Below are 22544 nucleotides of genomic sequence, written 5' to 3'. Positions count from 1 at the left end.
TCATACTCCATTGACACCATGTTTTCGGATCGTTAAGAAGATCCATGACTTTGATGTTCACCTGCATAACTCAGTGATTCGGGATATCCTGAAAGCCACACCCTTTTCCCCCTGCAGCTGACTAGAAGACTATGTTCCATCCTGTCACTTGGCCATGATGATCTGCACCTACTGGAGTGAAACTACTGGCCTCAAAAATTGGTCCAGTACATAATGGTTCTCTTAGTCAGCAGCACAAGCCATTGAAAGTATGTCGTCTCAGTGCTCCATTCTCTTCACTAACTTCTTATTTGATCACTGGGTTTATTTCAAGGTTGCAGTCCTGCTCTTCAGAGCCTTCCATGGATTTATCCAAGTTACTTGGAGGATTGCCTTGCTGTATTTAATCTTGACCTCCTGTGACAGGTACATTCTACTAGAATAATGGAACTGTGTGCCTCATGAGGGAGAATTGTGTGTACAGGAGACTGCTTTCTCGGGGATTGGCCCCCACAACCGTGGAACTGGCTTTTAGACAAAATGATGACAAACCTCAGCACTTTCAGTTGGAAATGCAGCCAAGTTTCTTCAACTGAGCCATATCTCAATATTATATTTTTTTAAAGCCCTACAGAATGGGGAAAGAAAGTAAAAGATACAGAGGTCAATCTTGTGTTCATTTAAATGTGTAAGGTACTCAGCTACTACGTTGAGGAATACAGTATAAGAACATACATAAAAACCAGGCCTGGAAAATTGCAACCTGAGTGGTGTAAGTTTTGTTAGTCTTCCTTTCAATAGCTTTTAAGAGTGTCCACTTTGTGCAAGGAGATACAGCTCAAAATGTGCCTATGTTAAGTGTGCACCCTTTGATTTAACTTAAAGTGTTTTGAGTTTGAAATTTTCAAATGTTTCTAACTTTTTGTTAAATAAAAACAATTATATTCTGAACCAAACAAAGATATGAGTCCTCAAGGAGGACTTTGTCTAAGCCATGTTAAAAAACAACTTAAAATGTCTGCTGTTATCAGAGCTGTGTTCAGAAATTACGGCTAAACTGAAAAGAGATTTTTTTTTAACCTAAATCTCCCTTATCTCAAGTACAGCTTCAATGGGTTTTGCTCAAACTTTTTTTCCCTAATGAATATCACCAGAGGCCACTCAGAAAAAAATCAGCCCAATGTGAATGTTCTAGAAAGTTCTAAGCATACGAAAGCAAGGGATTAGAAAATAAAGTGTTATGCAACCAAATAAGTTTAATTATATTACTAATAGTTATTGATTTGATCATCATAATGTGTATATAGGAAGTAAATAACATTAGAGACTAGTTAGAGACTAGAGACTATATAAAAATAGAAAGCAAGTTGGAAAAACAGAGTGAGTGACTCCTGTATGACTTAATTTAGGATCCTATGAATAGCTGTTTGGATAGCAGTGTAGCTATCTATGCTCCCAGAGAGAGAAATGTTCAAAATAATAATATTTGGAAATCTCACACATGAGCAGTGAAGTGATTTAAAAGGTGAACATTTATTATCTTTCACTAAATCCATTATGGAAAATAAGGGATCCAAATACTAATGAAAAGGGAAGCTGTCAGGGTTCCCTCCCCACTCTGAACTCTGGGGTACAGATGTGGGGACCCGCATGAAAGACCCCCTAATCTTATTTTTACCAGCTTAGGTTAAAAACTTCCCCAAGGCACAAATCCTTCCTTTTCCTTGAATGGGTACTGCTTCTACCACCAAGTGAGTTAGACAAAGATTCAGGAAAAGGACCACTTGGAGTTCCTGTTTCCCTAAAATATCCCCCCAAGCCTCTTCACCCCCTTTCCTGGGGAGGCTTGAGAATAATCTACCAACCAAATAGGTAAACCAGGTGAGCACAGACCAGACCCTTGGGTTTTTAGGACACTAAAAACCAATCAGATTCTTAAAAAACAGAACTTTATTATAAAGAAAAAACAGTAAAGAAGCAGCTCTGTAAAATCAGGATGGAAGGTAACTTTACAGGGTAATCAGATTCAAAACAGAGTATTCCCCTCTAGGCAAAACTTTAAAGTTACAAAAGACGGGGATAAACCTCCCTCTTAGCACAGGGAAAATTCACAAGCTAAAACAAAAGATAACCTCATGTGCCTTGCCTTGTTTACTTACACTTTTTGTAATATTAGAGACTCGTTTCAGGATTGTTTGGAGGAGATGGATTTCCCCGACCTGGTGCCTCTCTGCCTCCCAAGAGAACACAAAGAAACACAAAACAAAAACCTTCCCCCACAGATTAGAAAGTATCTTCTCCCCTTTTTGGTCCTTTTGATCAGGTGCCAACCAGGTTATCTGAGCTTCTTAACCCTTTATAGGTAAAGGAGGGATTTTATGCTACCCTTAGCAGAATGTTTATGACAGAAGCACAATTGGAAATTGACAATGAAGGGCTGTTCGGAGCTATGCCCAGTATCTTCCTAGACAAGTAATGAGGAATAAATGAAGGAGTGGAAGGATTTGAAAGCTACGTGCCTGTTACATATAGAATTGAGTGAATAATGGATTTTTGGTTTGCTGAGAGTTATGAAAAATCCAAAAACAGTTTTGTTTCTGGTTGAACTGAAAACGATTTTTTAAAAACATTTTTTGTTGAATTGAAAAGTTGAAACAAAATGTTTTGTTTTGGTCTGACTTGATTTTTTTTTGTTTGTTTTAAATTCAAGCGTTTTGACAAAAGCAAAGGAGGACTAGATTCATAAAAAAAAGAGAGGTGGGGGGGGAGATTGCTAGCCCTTCCTTATAACTTTTAGCCCAGTGGTTAGGGTACTCTCCTGAAATATGGAAGACGCAGGTTCAGTGCCCCCCCTTTCCCTTTCTTTTATAAAAGAATGACAATGAATGGTCATTGGTTCAGGAAAAGAGTTAGATTTCAGTGCGATTGATCACTGTGTATACAGTTAAGCACATGTGTAGGTCTTTGCAGGATTGGAGCTCTAGATAGTAAACTCTTTAAGGTAGGAGCCGTATCTTATTTTGATACGGAGCTTAGAATAATGGGGCTCCAATCTTGATTGGGAACCTCAGGCATTAGCACAATACTATTAACAAAAACAAAAAATAGAACGTTTGCAATCATAGCACCTTTCATCTGAAGATCTTAAAGTGTTTTACAATATTAATTAATTTTGCTCCAAAACATCATGGAGAGCTAGGTACGTATTAATACCCCATTTTACAGTTGAGGAAGAAGACAAAAGAGACATTTAAATGCAAGGTTTTCGTAAGTAGGAGCCTAAAGTTAGGTGTTTCTTCAGCTGTTTGTGCGCATGTATGTTCCACTTTAGTTCCTTCACCTTAGGTATGTGCGTTCCCCATGCACTTGAGCTGGAGACTTGATTAGCCGTACCTCTGGGGGTGACACATGCACCCTGAGTCCTGATACCACCATCAGAGGGACAAAAGGGCAGGGCTGCCTCAGCACCCTCGCAGTTCCTTCTCACTGCCTGTGGTTACAAAGTCAGAGCTTTAGTGGTGCCTCACAGCTCACTGTTGTCAACACTTTTATAGCACTTCTTTGGTACATATTTACACAGAGAGTTAATGCATGACAAGACAGGATGTAATTCTACAGTGCCACACACTAAGGACATGTCTACACTACAAAGTTAAGTCAACTTAATTTCATAAGATCATAGAATCATAGAAGATTAGGGTTGGAAGAGATATCAGGAGGTCATCTAGTCCAACCCCCTGCTCAAGACAGGACCAACATGAACTAAATCATCCCAGCCAGGGCTTTGTCAAGCCGGGCCTTAAAAACCTCTAAGGATGGAGATTCCACCACCTCCCTAGGTAACCCATTCCAGTGCTTCACCACCCTCCTGGTGAAATAGTGTTTCGTTGCCCTCCGCTGGACTCTCTCCAATTTGTCCACATGCTTTCTGTAGTGGGGGGCCCAAAACTGGATGCAATACTCCTGATGTGGCCTCACCAGTGCTGAAGAGAGGGGAATAATCACTTCCCTCTTCTGCTGGCAGTGCTCCTACTGATGCAGCCCAATATGCCATTAGCCTTCTTGGCAACAAGGGCACACTGCTGACTCCTCTCCAGCTTCTCATCCACTGTAATCCCCGGGTACTTTTCTGCAGAACTGCTGCTTAGCCAGTCTGTCCCCAGCCTATAGCAGTGCATGGGATTCTTCCGTCCTAAGTGCAGGACTCTGCACTTGTCCTTGTTGAACCTCATCAGATTTCTTTTAGCCCAATCCTCCAATTTGTCTAGGTCACTCTGGACCCTATCCTTACCCTCCAGCGTATCTACCTCTCCCCCTGCTTAATTTAAGTCTACATGTAGCCGCTGCAGTAATTCAGTTGATTGGACTTGCCCAAACCATGCTCATTGTCTTGATAGAGTGCATCCTCACTAGCAGCGCTTGCATCAATGCAGAGAGCAGTGCACCATGGGTAGCTATCCCACAGTGCAACTAACCTTTGGGGGTTTTGGGAAGGGCTTGCAATGCCTCGTGGGATCAAAACATTGTCTCAGGGTAGAATGGGAACATGGCTTCAACCTCCCAAGATGCAGTTTCCTCCCTCCCTGTCTCGCTACCCTGATATTAGTGGCAAACAACCCATACTTTTTCACGCCTGTTTTCAAAAGCTTGGCTTTGCCACGCATACGTCATAGCCTGAGAAGCATGGACCCTGCTCAGCTGTGCTTTCTTGTTGTGAGCATTACAAATGCCTCGCACCTTATCCTGCAGTATTTCCAGAGCTGAGACATGCGCTGCCGCACGGAACGTTACAATGTCCTTCGAGCAGCCCTGCTGCAAGCCATAGAATGAAACAATTCCCAGTTGCTGCTAGCAGTTGCACAGCAGCAGAACACGGTGGAACTCCGTTACTGGTTCTGGGAAAAAAGCATTGACTGGTGGGATTGCATCGTTATGTAGTTAGGGGATGATGAGCAACGGCTGCAGAACTTTCGAATGTGGAAGGCCACTTTCCAGGAACTTTGTGCAGAGCTTTCCCCAGCCCTGAAGCGCAGCAATACTAAAGCTGCTGATAGTGCTGCTGATAGTGCTGATAGTGAGAAGTGAGTGACGATTGCTTTGTGGAAGCTAGCAATCCCGGACTGCTACTTTTCCGTGTGGAATCAATTTGGAATTGGTAAATCCACTGTTGGAGCTGTTGTGATCGAAGTTAGCAGGGACATTAATTGACTTCTGCTAAGAAGGGTAGTGGCTCTGGGAAATGTGCAGGACATAGTGGATGGTTTTGCTGCAGTGCGGTTCCCTAACTGCAGTGGGCAATATATGACATGCATATCCCTATCTTGGCACCAAACCACCTAGCCAGAGAGTACATAAACTGAAAGGGATACCTTTCAATGGTGTTGCAAGTGCTGGTGGATCACAGGGAGCATTTCATGTACATCAACGTGTGATGGCCAGGAAAAGTGCATGACGTGCATTGTTCATAAAGCTGCAATCAGGGACTTTCTTTCTAGATTGCAAAATAACCATAGATGATGTAGAAATGCCAATAGCGATCCTTGGAGACCCAGCCTAATCCTTGTTCCCATGGCTCATGAATCATAGAATCATAGAATATCAGGGTTGGAAGGGACCTCAGGAGGTCATCTAGTCCAACCCCCTGCTCAAAGCAGGACCGATCCCCAATTAAATCATCCCAGCCAGGGCTTTGTCAAGCCTGACGTTAAAAACTTCTAAGGAAGGAGATTCCACCACCTCCCTAGGTAACGCATTCCAGTGTTTCACCACCCTCCTAGTGAAAAAGTTTTTCCTAATATCCAACCTAAATCTCCCCCACTGCAACTTGAGACCATTACTCCTTGTTCTGTCATCTGCTGCCACTGAGAACAGTCTAGAGCCATCCTCTTTGGAACCCCCTTTCAGGTACTTGAAAGCAGCTATCAAATCCCTCCTCATTCTTCTCTTCCGTAGACTAAACATCTTCAGTTCCCTCAGCCTCTCCTCATAAGTCATGTGTTCCAGTCCCCTAATCATTTTTGTTGCCCTCCACTGGACTCTTTCCAATTTTTCCACATCCTTCTTGTAGTGTGGGGCCCAAAACTGGACACAGTACTCCAGATGAGGCCTCACCAGTGTCAAATAGAAGGGAACAATCACATCCCCCTCGATCTGCTGGCAATGCCCCTACTTATATATCCGAAAATGCCATTGGCCTTCTTGGCAACTTGGGGTTACACTGTTGACTCATATCCAGCTTCTCGTCCACTGTAACCCCTAGGTCCTTTTCTGCAGAACTGCTGAATGAAGCCATACGCTGGCCACCTGGACAGCAGGAAGGAGTAGTTCAACAGTCGGCTGAGCAGGTGCAGAATGGTGGTGGAATGTACCTTTGGACATTTAAAGGGTTGCTGGCGCAGATGGCTTACTAGGCTAGACGTCAGTGAAAGCAATATCCCCATTGTTATCGCTGGCTGCTGTGGGCTCCATAATATCTGTTCATCAAAGGAGAGAAGTTTCCACAGGGGTCGGGCATGAAGGCGGATAGGCTGGCAGCTAATTTTGAGCAACCAGATACCAGGGCAATAAGAAGAGCCCAGCAAGGAGCTCTGCCTCTCTGGGAGACTTTGAAAACCTGTTTCAGTAATGAGCCAGAATACTGTTATGGTAAGTGGCACACAGTATTGTGCAACTTGTTGCCAAGAAGGCTTCTGGCATATTGGGCTGCATTAGGCTAATGGCATATTGGGCTGCATTCCCATACCATCCCCTCTGTTGCATCAGTTTCCCTGTATCTCCCCTTCCACCCACCAAATCTCCATGCTTAGAATAAATAAAGAATATTTCATTATTGAAACATTGACTTTAATTGCACAAACAAACCGAAAGACCAGGAAAATAGTTTAACCTTGAGCAAACAGTGTGATAAAATTGGGAGGGGAGAAATCAAGTCAGCTTTTCTGTGTAAGCACAGAAGTCTTGCCTATCAAAGGTCTTAAAATGACCGCCATTTGCTCTTAGTACCCTCCCCAGGTGTTGAGTGGAAGGGATACTGCACCTTCCCTCCCCCCACCCCCACTTCCTGGAAGTTTGGGGAAGGGGGATTTTGGAATAGGGTGATGTTTCCAGGCCGTTCTGCAGGGGCTGCAGAGGGAGTCTAGCCTCAAGCTGTTTTTCTTGAAGCTCAATCAGACGCCTCAACATGTCTGATTGATCCTTCATAATCCTCAGGATCTCATCTTGCATGGCATGTTCATGCTTCCAGAATACTCTCTTGCTGTCCATGTCCAGTTTTTCAGACAATGAAATCTTCCAGGCTCTTAGCTCCATATCATCTATCCCAGAGGCATTCATTATCTCGCTGAACATGTCATCACCAGTGTTCCCTCTGATTTTTTGTGTCCATGTGCGGAATGAATTTTGTTATGTGCACCAACATGGAGGTGAGGCCTAGGGGTTCAGAGTGTGGGAGGGGGCTCAGGGCTGAGGCAGAGGGTTGGGGTGTGGGAGGATGAGGGCTCTGGCTGGGGGTGCGGGCTCTGGGACGGGGCTGGGGATGAGGGGTTTGGCATGCGGGAGGGGGCTCAGGGTTGGGGCAGAGGGTGGGGGTGCAGAGGGTGCGGGCTCTAGGGTAGGGCCAAAGATGAGGGGCTTGGGGTTTGGGAAGGGGCTCAGGGCTGGGGCAGAGGGTTGGGGTGCGGTGGGGGGGTGGACTCTGGGGTGGAGCCAGGGATGAGGGGTTTGAGGTGCAGGCTATCCTAGAGCTGCGGTGGGGAGAGATGACTCCTCTCAGCCCTCTCTTGCCACAGCAGATTGGGGCTGGAGGAGAGGCGCCTCTCCCCAGCCATGGCAGCTCCAGCGGGGCTGGGTTGGGACAAGGGAGGGGCTCTTCTCCCCGGCAGCTCTGGTGGGCCTGGGCTGGGCTGAGGGAAGGGCTTCTCTGCCCCGGCCGAGGCAGGTCCGTGCTGGTGCCGGCGGGGATGGACACCTCTCCCCCGGCTGAGGCAGGTCCGTGCTGGGGCCAACGGTGAGGGATGCCTCTCCCTTGGCCATGGCAGGGATGCGCTGTGGCCAACGGTGAGGGGCAACCTCTCCAGGCTGCTGCAGGTCCGCGCTGGGGCCGGCGGGGAGGGCCCTTAGCCCCTGCCTGAGGCTTAATAGGCAGCTGCGCAGCCGCACAGCTTAGAGGGAACTTAGGTCATCACACGTTCTTTTTCTGTCTTCTAATCTGTGAAAGCCTCTCCGACAGTGTGGAGGATATGCTAAAGGCCAAGCTTTCTACTGTAAGGCATGCAAAGCACAAGGCAACCATTGTCAGTGCATACCCTAGTACAAAGTTGGTTTTTTAAAATCACACTCCCTCCCCTCTGCCCCCCCTTAACACTGCTGGTAGCAGTTGCCCTGGGCTTCCAGATTCCAAGGTCAAGCAGATCCTAGCCATCCAAACCACAGGCATGTTAGAGAAAACGTGGTTGAGGTACCGTGGGTGGCGGATCACATGCTCTGTTTGCAGTATGAGTACTTGTAATGAAAGCTTCCACCATCTCCCCAAGGTGACCCTATGGGTTATCAGTCTCCTGAGGGTAAAGGAGGTGGCAAGGGAGCAGATGCTGCAACCACCTGGGTAAAGACCTGGTCCTTATGCTGTGTACCGGAATGATGACAGCAGAATTAATACTAGAGTGGCATGGGAAAGTGTCCTACTGAGGTGGTAGAAATAAGACAACCCTCTCCAGCAACCTTCTGCAAAGGATAGCAGAGTGTTTCCTGGAGATCTCCCTGGAGGACATAAACAGTCTTTTGGGCTGTATAAGTAGGAGCATTGCCAGCAGATCAAGGGACGTGATCATTCCCCTCTATTCGGCATTGGTGAGGCCTCATCTGGAGTACTGTGTCCAGTTTTGGGCCTCACACTACAAGAAGGATGTGGAAAAATTGGAAAGAGTCCAGCAGAGGGCAACAAAAATGATTAGGGGGCTGGAGCACATGACGTATGAGGAAAGGCTGAGGAAACTGGGATTGTTTAGTCTGCAGAAGACAAGAATGAGAGGGGATTTGATAGCTGCTTTCAACTACCTGAAAGGGGGTTCCAAAGAGGATGGATCTAGCCTGGTGTGAGTGGTAGCATATGACAGAACAAGGAGTAATGGTCTCAAGTTGCAGTGGGAGAGGTATAGGTTGGATATTAGGAAAAAAGTATTCACTAGGAGGGTGGTGAAGCACTGGAATGGGTTACCTAGTACAGTCCTAGAATCTCCTTCCTTCGAGGTTTTTAAGGTCAGGCTTGACAAAGCCCTGGCTGGCATGATTTAGTTGGGGATTGGTCCTGCTTTGAGCAGGGGGTTGGACTAGATGACCTCCTGAGGTCCCTTCCAACCTTGATATTCTATGATTTTCTGGGGGCACCCTCTCCGTAGTTGGAGCGTACACTGGGAAACAGATACCCACTGCACCTCACTTTTTCTTCAAATTAAACATAAAATATAAGAGCATGTAACCCCTACAGTTTGATTGAAATTGCATACTCACCAGAGGTGCCTTTCCCGGCATCACGCTCGGCCATTATGCTGTCTTGCGACCAGCTGGACTGCTCTGAGGTTAAAAATAGCTCCTGACTCTTGGGGAGAATGGATCCCCTGCTTGCCTGTCTCCCATTCTCCTCTTCCTCATCCACAATTCCCTCCTTGTTCCTCAGGTGGCCCCGGACTCAGACTCTTGTGAGGTATCCACGCTGCATTTGTGGGTAGTTGTGGGGTCGCCACTGAGAATCGCATGCAGCTCATTGTAGACGTGGCATGTTTGTGGTGCAGAACCAGAATGACTGTTTGTGTCCCTTGTCTTCTGGTACACTCGCCGAAGTTCTTTGATTTTCACGCAGCACTGCTGTATGTCCCTGGTGTAGCTCTTTTCCACCATGCCCCACACAATCTTTTTGTATGTGTCGACTTTTCTATGGCTGGGTCGGAGCTGTGCCTGCACAAACTATTCTCTCCACAGACCAATAAGATCCACCACCTTCTATGTACTCCAGACTGGAGTGCGTTCGGTGCGTTGAGTCACCATGATCAGCTGGGCTGCCGAGCTCTCCATGTTGATCAAACAGCAGGGATTTCCCTATACCTCCCCCCCGAATTTCCCCAACACCCCTTCACCCCAGTTTTGTGAACTAATTACATGCAGTGTTGCCAATTTAGTGACTGTTTGGAAATTTGAATTGAAATTGAAACATTAATACACACTTAAGTATAATAGATTTGAAAAGTATGAACATAGGCTAGCTTCCTTATACAGGTGTTGTTTTTTATGACAATGTCAGTGCTTTCATTTCGGTGATGTTGGCCAACATAATAATTTCAAATGATGATTTGTAAGCAAACTCTAAATGAGCTCTCCCTGACAGCTAGTGATGAGCTGGGGGCTGGGGGCAAAGGCTTCAGGACCAGATTGTATTTACATTCACACCTAATCACCTAGATATCCAGCAAACAGAGCTGTGTTGCCCAAGTGATAGATTTTGGCTGGGGTTGGGTTACAAATCACTTGAATGTGGGGCGGGGGTGGGTAATGAAATGTTGTTGTTCTTATTGTATGAGTAAAGGACAGTGGAACTGTACTTAGCCTGTGCTGATTGAGGGCATCAAGAGAGAGGATAGAGAATAAGATGGAGAATATCTTATTGCCCTTATATAAATCCATGGTGCGCCCACATCTTGAATACTGCACACAGTTGTAGTCTCATCATCTCAAAAAAGATATACTGGCATTAGAAAAGGTTCAGAAAAGGGCAACTAAAATGATTAGGGGTTTGGAACAGGTCCCATATGAGGAGAGATTAAAGAGGCTAGGGCTTTTCAGCTTGGAAAAGAGGAGACTAAGGGGGGATATGATCGTGGTATATAAAATCATGAGTGGTGTGGAGAAAGTGAATAAGGAAAAGTTATTTACTTGTTCCCATAATATAAGAACTAGGGGCCACCAAGTGAAATTAATGGGCAGCAGGTTTAAAACAAAGGGAAGTTCTTCTTCACTCAGCGCACAGTCAGCCTGTGGGAACTCCTTGCCTGAGGAGGTTGTGAAGGCTAGGACTATAACAGGGTTTAAAAGAGAACTGGATACATTCATGGAGGTTAAGTCCATTAATGGCTATTAGCTGGGATGGGTAAGAAATGGTGTCCCTAGTCTGTGTTTGTCAGAGGGAGGAGATGGATGGCAGGAGAGAGATCACTTGATCATTACCTGTTAGGTTCACTCCCTCTGGGGCACCTGGCATTGGCCACTGTCGGTAGACAGGATACTGGGCTGGATAAACCTTTGGTCTGACCCAGTATGGCCATTCTTATGTTCTTATGAGAGGGTGGGGACAGGTGTTTTGCTTGATGGTCTGCTTGAGTCACAAGTACTATTTGACCTGCCCCTTTTTACTGTTTAAAGAAAGAGCTGATTACGCTCCATAGATAGTCTTTTGTTCTGTTAAGTGACCACTACAGCTGAAATCACTGATAATCAGGTCTAAGTGCTTAGACCTGCTGTGGGACAGTGTTTCTGTGGAAGAGATGGTCCAGTCTGTACTAGCAGCGAGGTTCCCCACTGAGAGATCAGCTGAAATCACTGAGAGCTGGGTGGAACCTCAAGAGACCACTTGCAGAGGTCACAGTGGCAGGTGGCAGCAGAAGGTGACAGCGCAGGGCCATTGGCAACAGAGCGATGGAGTGAACGGTGGCACAATGAATAACAGTGGCCAGAGCGAACAGTGAGCAGCTGTAGGAACGTGCAAGGTGCCTTCTTGTCCCCCAGCTGGGAGGTGAACTCATGTGAAAGCACCTCTGAATGCTGAGTCTCCACTGACCAAGGACAACACCGGTGAGTGTTAATGAGGCTGTTAAGAATGCTGGAGACACAACACAGTTCATGCGAACAAACATGGCTGTGGCATCCTACTTTCTATTTAAGCAAGAGATACCACACATTACAAACTGGAGGCCAATGTTAAGTGCATTTTCACTTGTTCACCCTGAAGTTGAACACTGGTTCCGAACAAGACCAGCAAATGCTCACTATCTTTCTGCAAGATACTCAGCTGACTGGCTACAAGCATGTGGTGCAACAGTGAAAGACTCAACAATTGGAAAAAGTGAAGAACTCTCTCACCACATTCAAAAAATTTGCATACGTGGCTGATGAACGCACCGATGCAAATGGGCATCAAGTATTAAGTCATTGTGTACTTTATCTTGATGTCAGTGGTAGGCCAGTAGATGCATTTCTAGATGTTCAAGTTATAGAAGACACATCAGCTGCGTCTGTGACAACCCACATCTTAGAAGAGTTAAATGCTTGTCAGTTGGATTCCAAACGGATGGCTGCTTGTGCATTTGATGGAGCTGCAAACTTCTCTGGAAGACATGGTGGAGTACAAGCTTTGCTCAGAGAAAAGTGTAAGCCTAATCTCTCCTATAGACACTGCAGAGGCCATCTACTCCAACTAGTGCTAGTACAAGCTGCAGACTCTTCAAAAGACATTAACAAAGCTATAAATTTGATGTCTTCATTATATTCTTTTTTCAGCAAGAGTCCAAAAAAGACTGAATATCTAAGAAAATATGGAAGGTACACTGGGACTGAAGTTCAAATTAGTCCAACCTGGGAAAACCCTCTGGTTTTCTCATGATTGATCTTTGGCTGTTGTCTTAAAATTACTCCAGCCATTATTACTGGCTTTGGAAAGTATCTACCAAGATGGAATGGATCTAAGTAGTGTGGCTTAGGGTTTTGCTACTATGTTCAGAGAAGACTATTGCCATTCTCTCTCTTGTAAGTCTACTGTTGAAACCACTTGGGTCATTAAACAATGCCATCCAGGCATCTGCTACAACAGTAGTAGATCTTTGTCCAGCAATAGAAGCTACATTTGGATCAATCAGAGAGCTATCCATTGAAAAAGTACTGGAAGAAGCAAAGACTTCAGTCCAGAAGTTGACTAATGAAGGCATTTATATTGAATCCTTAAGTGAAGAGGACAAGAAGTATTTGTTAAGCCTTGATTCTTGTTAAGACTTGATTCTTAAAAACCTACAATAGACACTTCTGGATTCTAGTGAACCTGTACATAGCTTTTGCTGTCCTATAAAATACCGACAGTTGAGCGGAGTGAAACACTGCCAGCAATGGGGCTGCCATGTGCTCAGGACAGAATAGAGAATTTGAACACAGGTTGGAGTATCAGACAATGAATGAATGAAGATTTGACTTCAACTTCTTTTTTATCATCACTAATGGCTCAAACTGATCTTTGTGCTATGTTTCCTGGGATGAAAGAAGTAGGAATGCATCTCTTGCTACTCCCAGTCACAACAGCTACAGTTGAGTGTTCTTTTTCATCATTGAACAGAACTTTGTGTTCTGAAAGAAGTCACCTTCTGCCTGATCATGTGAATGAACTAATGAGCATATCAGTTGAAGGAATGTAAGTATCGGACATACGAGAAGCCACCAAAGATGAAAGCATTGCATTCAAGAAGTTCATTAACAGAGTTGTGCAAAATTATAACGAGAAACCGAGAAGGATGTAGATGTAGTGCTTCATAGAAGGCTTGAGTAGCCAACTTTAATTTGTGTGATGATTTTAAAACATGAGTTAAATCTAATAGTCATGAAACATTTTTCAGTTTTTACTATGGTGCCATACAGCCCACCTTTACCCTCACGGTCGCATCTCTGATCGTCCCTGAGACCCCCCCCCACCCCATAAATTCGAACACCTCTCTAATGTCAATTCCTGGGGAAAACACTGTCAAACAGGAAATGGGAATTCAAAAATTCCAAGGGCTTTAAAGGGGAGGGGCTGTTTCCTGTGTACCCAGTGGCTGTGCAGCGGAGTTGATAACGATAACCAGAGTGGTCACAGCGGAGCATTGTGGCACATCTGCTGTAGGCCAATACAGTCGATTTACACAGTGCTGTGTCTATACTGCCTCTCTGTCGACCAACAACATCAAATTAAGCGCTATGTCTCTCGCAGAGGTGGAGTAATTAAGTCGACATAACAGTCAAGTTAGGTTGGTAGGAGGGACCTGGTAGTGTAGACGCATACAGGTTGATATAAGGTGGCTTTCATCGACCTATGTTTGTAGTGTAGACCAGGTCTAAATCAGTGGCTCTCAACCTTTCCAGACCATTGCACCCCTTTCAGGAGTCTGATTTGTCATGCGTAGCCCCAAGTAAACGTCGCTTAAAAACTACTGGCTTACAAAATCAGACATAAAAATTCAAAATGTCACAGCACACTATTACTGAAAAATTGAGTACTTTCTCATTTTTACCATAAAATTATAAAATAGATCAATTGGAAAATAAATATTTTACTTATATTTCAGTGTATAATATATAGAGCAGTATAAACAAGTCATGTCTATATGAAATTTTAGTTTATACTGACTTCGCTAGTGTTTTTTATGTAGCCTGCTGTAAAACTAGGCATATGTCTAGAGTTGATGTACGCTCTGGAAGACCTCTGTGTACCCCTAAGGATACCCTTACCTCTGGTTGAGAACCACTGGTCTAAGTCACCATGTGGACCCTGCTACCTCACTAAAAGTTTTGTAGTGCACTTTGACATACTGGTGCTTAGTGCCCATTCAACAACATAAAGTTTGTTTTTACAAATAATTAGACCATGGCAAACTGGGGTGTGAATCTACCCTGCGGTAACCTGCTGCAGTCTCACTGTCCATATGTACCCTGCTGACACATATTAACAGTCCATTAATGCACTATGAACTAGTCCCATTTCAAAGAGGACTGTTAACATGCATCAACAGGGTGCACACAGACTGTTATACTATGGCAGACTACTGCAGTTTAGTTTCACACCCCATTTTGCCATGGTCTTATTGTTCCTCAAAGGGCCCAGTACTGTTATCTTCTGCACCGTCTCTACAGGTTCAGTTTCCGTGAGTACTAATGACCTTGGTACTGGTAATTTTGGTCAACAAGATCATCCCCAATGACTTTGTTCGCAAGACCAGCACTAACGGGGTCATTACTGATGAAGCCTCCTAGCTCACAGTCAGTACCATCCTATCCAGTACCATATTGGTATTGTCTACACCTCCTATATAGTAGCTAAAGACTTGATGGTTTTGTCCCTTCCTGACTCTCTACTCTTCTCTCATCTGAGTCAGGGAGCATCAGGGAAGATCTTACCCAAATATAGCTTACAGGCCATTCTTATTAACTAAAGTAAACTTTATTAAAAAAGAAAAGAGAGAGAGAGTATTGGTTAAAAGATCATTATACATACAGAATTGAATAAATTATCAGTTTAATAGTAGAGATGGTGAGCTTTAAAGTTTCAAAGAGTTCTTTCAGAGTTAGTCCATAAGTTCAGTTCAATGTCCAATATCAGGTTGATCCATTGGGTGAAGAATAGTTGCTTTGAAGTAGAATTACCTATTTCCTATGTATACACAGGTAACTGGTTGCATTCATTAGCATAAGGTAATTATCCATTAAGCAGGTCAAAGACAGTTTACTACAACGTTCAAAGAGAAATATAGACAATTACACTATTACAGCCAAGTTTAATCTAAATGTTAATATTCTCTTTTGATCTCTGAATCAATAGCTATAGTAATAGACAGGAACTATCTGTTTACATCAGTGGTGGTTTACATGGTTAACAACTAACAACATAAAAACACATACAATTAGTATTACCTTTAATTCTCTAACAATACAGGTTTGCATTTCAAAACTCTAGTCTATTTAACATAGCTATGTTAGCTATTTATAAGGAATAGCCCTAGTTAGTATTTCTTACTTCTCTCAGATGTCTTTAAAGGTTGAATTTGGGTCATTTAGCCTACAAGTTGCTTAACCCTTTCTGGCCCGGTGTCATAGCTCCTAAATAAATAAGCTGATTTTCAAAAGTGCTGAGAACCTTGCTGTTCTCAATAAAGTCAATGGAAACTGTTGGGTGGTGAACATTTTTGAGAAGCAGGCCTCTTACTTGGTACTTAAATATGAGACTAGAAGTCTAAATTTAAGCTTCTGTTTTTGAAAATCTTATGTGACTTGCCAGAAGTCACAAAGGAGGTCTGTGGCAGAGCTAGGAATTGAACCTAGTATTCCTGATTTCAACTTGTTCTTTTACCACAAGACCATATTAGTTTAGTTCTTGTATCATTTCAATCTTTGACTTACTATACCTGTAAAAGTTATTTGTTACTTTTTGACATATAAACAGCCATCTGAAGTGCTTATATGCTTGTTGTGTTTTATTTCTTAGACTATCGTAGAGCTTTCTGAAGAACGGGACTGTCTTCATTTTCTACCTCATGCACCAGCAGCACAATCACCTTGTGGATCTCCAGGCATTAAACGCACTGAAAGCAGACAGCACTTGTCAGTGGAGCTAGCAGATGCCAAAGCAAAAATAAGGAGACTTAGGCAGGAGCTGTAAGTACATATTGATTGGAAATGAATCTCAATGCGAGAATTGGGTTCTTGGGTCTTACAGTATTGCTGACCTCACACAATACTGTACTCTCTAGGCCAATTGTCCAGTTTTAAATATGAAACAGTAGTTTTAAATATATTTTGGAGCCATTACTATTATATATTATCTAGAGTGTGAGAATTTTATTGTAACAACAGCTGTAGTTTCAGATGTGTCTTAGTATATGTGCTCTTTCTCTTACTGTATATTGAGAATTCATTGATGTTTTAGCTATGAACATATCAACAGAACAATAAGTTGAACTTTTGAATATGTTGTGGTTAGTTTGTGTCATTGTGATGATGTAAAATGAGTGTGAAGTGCTCATAAAAGTATACTATGCAACTTCCTGAGGGTTCGCATATTTGGGAACTCCTTGCGGGTTTGGGATATACTTGACCAATCGTGAGTTGCCATGCAGTTCAGTGACTTATGTTAAACCTGTGGTGCCTGGTTGGTGTAATTGAGCCATTTCACATTCACAATCTTCAGATAATGTAATGGCCTGTCTATATGAGAAGTTAGTGCACAGAAAGCTAGGGTGTGAATTTACAGCACAGTAGGTGCAACCCCACTAACTCCCTATGTGTACATTCTTACACATTCTTGTGTACTTTACCTTAGGCTTGGTAAGCCAGTCAATTGACCGGTCAAATAATGACCACCTGTTATTCGACCCCTCCTGTTTATCCTCAGCCAAAACCTTACTGATCATATAAAAAGTTCTGTGCGATTGACAGTGTTGTGACATCACATCTCTATAGAAGTCCTTCTCTCCCTGCTCTGTTTCTGCTTCTTTTGCTGCTTATGAGTTGATTGTTTTTGCTGCAGGAAGGAGTGGCCACCTGCTCCCCTTTATGTGATCTGGGAGTCTGTAAGCGTCTTGGGGAGGAGAGGACAGCAAGCCCAAAAGCATTTTGATTTACTGGAATCTTCTGGAATAGGATTAGTTAGAAATAGAACTGAATGGCTACTGGTTGACTGAAATACAAGAACAGGTTTCAGAGTAGCAGCCGTGTTAGTCTGTATTCACAAAAAGAAAAGGAGTACTTGTGGCACCTTAGAGACTAACAAATTTATTTGAGCATAAGATTTCGTGAGCTACAGCTCACTTTATCGGATGCATCTGATGAAGTGAGCTGTAGCTCACGAAAGCTTATGCTCAAATAAATTTGTTAGTCTCTAAGGTGCCACAAGTACTTCTTTTTTTTTTAAATACAAGAAATACTTCATAATCTAGAGAGCATTCTAGAAGTAATGAGACATTAATAACAGTACACAGAGCTCTGTGTCTCTTAAAAACTTATCTCTCTCACCAACAGAAGTTGGTCCAATAAAAGATTCTACCTCACCCACCAGTGACATAAAAAATTATGCAGAGTAGGAGAAAGCCAAAATCATTTGCATGGAAATTTTTTACTAGATAGGAACATGGAAAAACTGTTCAAACTATATGGAAGATCTTTTTTCTGAGTATAACACATGTATTTAGAATGAAGAAACACTTGTTGAATTCTTGTGATATATGTCCAACTACTGTCAAAGATAGATTATTATGGTCAAACAACAAGAAAGGGAAAAGTGGTCTGCATCAAAATTTGTCTGCATTCTCCTACTTTGTCTTCGGCAGCAGTATCACAACACATGGAGTCTTTTGATGAAGATAGTGATATGACAATGAAAGTGAAGCTAATGCCATTTCTTGATCTTCTAATAAGAATTTTACTACTCCATCTGGTTCAGCATTTAAAACTCCTACTTCTGAAAAGTCTTCAGATGTTCTTGAAAGTGGTATTAAGAGGTTTTTGGATAGAGTGTCCTGTTACCAGAAAAATGAACTTAATTGTAGATTTGCTAGTGGTATTTATGCCAGTAGTACACTTAATATAGTCAGTAATCCTTATATGCTATAATTTTTTCATAAGTTTTGTCCAATTTACAAAATACTAAGTAGGAAACAGCTTGCAGGAAGTCTTCTGAATGCTGAAGTGGATGATGTGAAAAAAGAGAGCTGGTGTTCTTATTGCACAAACCCCTCATGTCTCTAGTGTCTGATGGATGGAGCAATGAGACTGTCATCAACTTCATGATAACAGCTCCACAACCAAAGTTTTACTTGTTCCATTGCATAACTGAACATCATTACACAGCCCAACGTATAGCTGACCAGTTAAAAAAATATAATGAACTTGGGTCAACGGAAGGTTATTTCATTTGTGGCTGACGAAGTGGCTAATATGGAAGCTCTGCTTGGTCTTCATTGATAAATGTTCTGTGTTATGAATGAGCTGCCCATACAATGCGGGTTTTCACTGGTGAAACTGAAGATCTGACAACTTTCTCATCATGCCTCAAAAATGAAAAGCATTGTCAATTTTTCAAAAAACAAAGAAGTATCAACAGCCTTTTTCAGTGTCATTTAATACAGCACTCAATTTCATCCACACTGAGTAAGGCTTGTTGTACTCAATGGGCATCTTCTATTAAATGTCTCAAAGATCTTCAAATAAGCAAGAAAGCTAGTCAGTCAGCTTGAAGAAATGGTGGCTAGGTGCTGCCTCTGAAAAATCCTCACTGATATTCTTGAAGACAATGCCTTTTTGGATCTGAAACGCAAAAATTCATTTCACTGCCTGAACTTGTAGCTCAGTCCATTCCGAATTGGAAAATGATAGTTCTGTATTGTCTGATGTTCAGGAACTTGTTCTTGGTGTTAAAACTTATTTGGGAGAAATAATATCCTTCATTGGATCAGTGGAAGAGACTTTGTGTAGCTCAAAAGCTTGTCTTATCTCTTCCACCAGCAGAAGTTGATCCAATAAAAGATATATGCTCACCTACCTTGGTCTCTCACATCCTGGGACCAATGTGGCTACAACAACACTTGTAAGAGACATATTTGTGAGAATAATGAACACAGTCCACTTGCAAAAGCTGAAGAGAAGAAGATAATAGACAGGTTTCAGAGTAGCAGCCGTGTTAGTCTGTATTCACAAAAAGAAAAGGAGTACTTGTGGCACCTTAGAGACTAACCAATTTATTTGAGCATAAGCTTTTGTGAGCTACAGCTCACTTCATCGGATGCATCAGAGCTTATGCTCAAATAAATTGGTTAGTCTCTAAGGTGCCACAAGTACTCCTTTTCTTTTTGCTTGTTGTTACTTCATAGAATCATAGAATATCAAGGTTGGAAGGGACCTCAGGAGGTCATCTAGTCCAACCCCCTGCTCAAAGCAGGACAAATCCCCAACTAAATCATCCCAGTCAGGGTTTACCTTCTTGAACCACACTTCAGGGGCCAAGACATTTCTGATGATAAGTTTGATTCAACCTGTAACTTCATAGTGGCTGTTGCAAATTTTAAAGGATATACAAATGAACAAACAACTCTGACCGAGACAGAAAATTATAAAACAAGAATCAGCTCATTCAGTCATAAAACATAAAACAATATGGAGTGCAATCCCAGCAGCTGAATTGAAATACTTCTGCACTTCCATCATGGTGGAAAGGGTTGTGTCCTCATTGCATTCTAGCTGCAAAGTTGTAGAAATTCTTTTAACACTTCTGTGTATGACTGCTTGTGCAGAACTAAATTGGTTGGTTTGCGGAATCATTCGTTCAAAAATCAGAAATAGACTGCAGACCTCCACTACTGGGAATCTGGTGAGTACGCATCACAATTTAAGATTGGAGAAGAAAATGGAAGATGAAGATGTATTCATCAGATGAAGAGCAAGAAGGAGATACTGATAAGTGATGAGGATGACAAAGATATAGATGAAGCAGTTGAAGCTGATAAAGAAAAAGAAGTTAATGAAAAGCAAGCTGCATGAACAGTTTGCTTGCTGCCTACCTAGTAATTTAAAAATTATTATTTTTTTTTTTTGGTAACTGTTCAGTCTTGAATAATGTTTGCATTTAAATGCTAACCTGACATGTCTAAAAAAGGTAGTCATGATTCTTTCATTTTTTAGGTTTCAGAGTAACAGCCGTGTTAGTCTGTATTCGCAAAAAGAAAAGGAGTACTTGTGGCACCTTAGAGACTAACCAATTTATTTGAGCATGAGCTTTCGTGAGCTACAGCTCACTTCATTGGATGCATACTGTGGAAACTGCAGAAGACATTATATACACAGACACCATGAAACAATACCTCCTCCCACCCCACTCTCCTGCTGGTAATAGCTTATCTAAAGTGATCATCACGTTGGGCCATTTCCAGCACAAATCCAGGTTTTCTCACCCTCCGCCCCACCCCCACACAAACTCACTCTCCTGCTGGTAATAGCCCATCCAAAGTGACCACTCTCTTCACAATGTGTATGATAATCAAGGTGGGCCATTTCCAGCACAAATCCAGGTTCTCTCACCCCCCTCCAAAAACCACACACACAAACTCACTCTCCTGCTGGTAATAGCCTATCCAAAGTGACCACTCTCCTTACAACGTGCATGAAAATCAAGGTGGGCCATTTCCAGCACAAATACAGGTTTTCTCACCCCCCCCCCTTTTTGGGAAAAAAGAGAGCTGGGAAAAGGGTGGGGGGTGAGAAAACCTGTATTTGTGCTGGAAATGGCCCACCTTGATTATCATACACATTGTGAAGAGAGTGGTCACTTTGGGTGGGCTATTACCAGCAGGAGAGTGAGTTTGTGTGGGGGTGGGGCGGAGGGTGAGAAAACCTGGATTTGTGCTGGAAATGGCCCAACGTGATGATCACTTTAGATAAGCTATTACCAGCAGGAGAGTGGGGTGGGAGGAGGTATTGTTTCATGGTGTCTGTGTATATAATGTCTTCTGCAGTTTCCACAGTATGCATCCGATGAAGTGAGCTGTAGCTCACGAAAGCTCATGCTCAAATAAATTGGTTAGTCTCTAAGGTGCCACAAGTACTCCTTTTCTTTTTTCATTTTTTAGAACCTCATTTCATTGTGTTTTATATTTTTTACACATTTAAGTAACTTGATTTTTGTAATTAGGCATAAGCATGTATCTAAGGCTAAGCCTATTGAAGACCATAAAATCTTACTCTTTTTTTGTTACTGTTGTTCTAATAATAGTGCTTTAAAATATTTGACCATTTTTGTCATTATTTGACCATATTTGACCAATGTTTGATTAGTCAATTAACCAGTTATTTTGGACTGGTCAAATGCCCAACCGTACTTTAGCTTAGTATGCTTATAAGTATACTTAGCTAAAATGCCCCAAGGCACTTTTAGTGCACAGTAAACATGTCCACATAGGGAGTTAGTGCAGAGTAGCTAGTGTGCTGTAAAGTCACACTCTAGCTTGCTGACCACTAACTTCTCTGTGAAGACAAACCCTAATTCAGCACTGCCTTTCAGTTTACACAATGCACTGGTATTATTTCAGGTGCAGACACCAGTGTAATTCCCTGTCTGTCTTGTCCTCCATTACTACTGTATCAATGGTATGTGCCTTACTGTGCTTTAAATGTGTCTTTTTATAGATGTAATCTTGTGCGGCAATATATTTGCCTCAACAATTGAGGCACTAGGGAAAAGGCAGAACGAAGCAGAGAGCTGTGGGCTGTGAGCAGGTCAGGACTTTCAAAAAGATTATGTTCTTCGAGTGATTGCTCATGTGCATTCCAGTAGGTTTTTCCCCTAGCAGTACCCATCAGGTTTGCTGTGGAAGCCCCTGGAATGACGCCTTCATGGCAGTGTATATAGGACCCTGCTGACTTGCTGCCTGCTCAGTTCTTTCTTACCACCAGTGAAGGTCGTTGGATCAGCTCAGTCTCTTGCATTCGCAAGTGGCTACCTATTGGTTCCCTTTTCTTATTTGTAAATAGTTTAATTGAGTTGTAATAACAGTAGTTGTATAGTAGTTTATAGTTAGTCAAGCTAACTTTGCCCCTGTTCCCCCCCCCCAGTTTTCCCTAGGGGTTTAAGGTATGCAAGGGGAGTGTGAACCCTAGGCCCAGAGGTGATCCGCATGCTGCTTGTCTTAAGTGCCTAAGAGAAGGTCATCAGACAGACAGACAAGTGCGCGCTTTTCAGGAGCTTTAGACCCAGGACTAAAAGAGAGCGGGACTATGGTTTAAAGCTCCTCCTGATGGAG

At 42.9% G+C, this 22544-nt stretch overlaps 1 protein-coding gene across 10 annotated transcripts in view; it reads left to right on the top strand.

Annotated features, from left to right (window-relative positions):
* Window positions 1-22544, top strand: part of CCDC88A (coiled-coil domain containing 88A) — a 363848-nt gene that overhangs the window by 148037 nt on the left and 193267 nt on the right. For all 10 annotated transcript variants that reach the window (XM_074949474.1, XM_074949473.1, XM_074949477.1 and 7 more), the window contains exon 8: window positions 16244-16413. In XM_074949474.1, coding sequence (XP_074805575.1) covers window positions 16244-16413 — 170 coding nt within the window. The remainder of the gene's footprint in view (window positions 1-16243; window positions 16414-22544) is intronic.

This window comes from Natator depressus, chromosome 3, assembly GCF_965152275.1.
Source record: "Natator depressus isolate rNatDep1 chromosome 3, rNatDep2.hap1, whole genome shotgun sequence".
NCBI lineage: Eukaryota > Metazoa > Chordata > Testudines > Cheloniidae > Natator > Natator depressus.
Note: the sequence above shows the minus strand (reverse complement) of the source record. Positions and strands in the feature narration are given on the sequence as shown.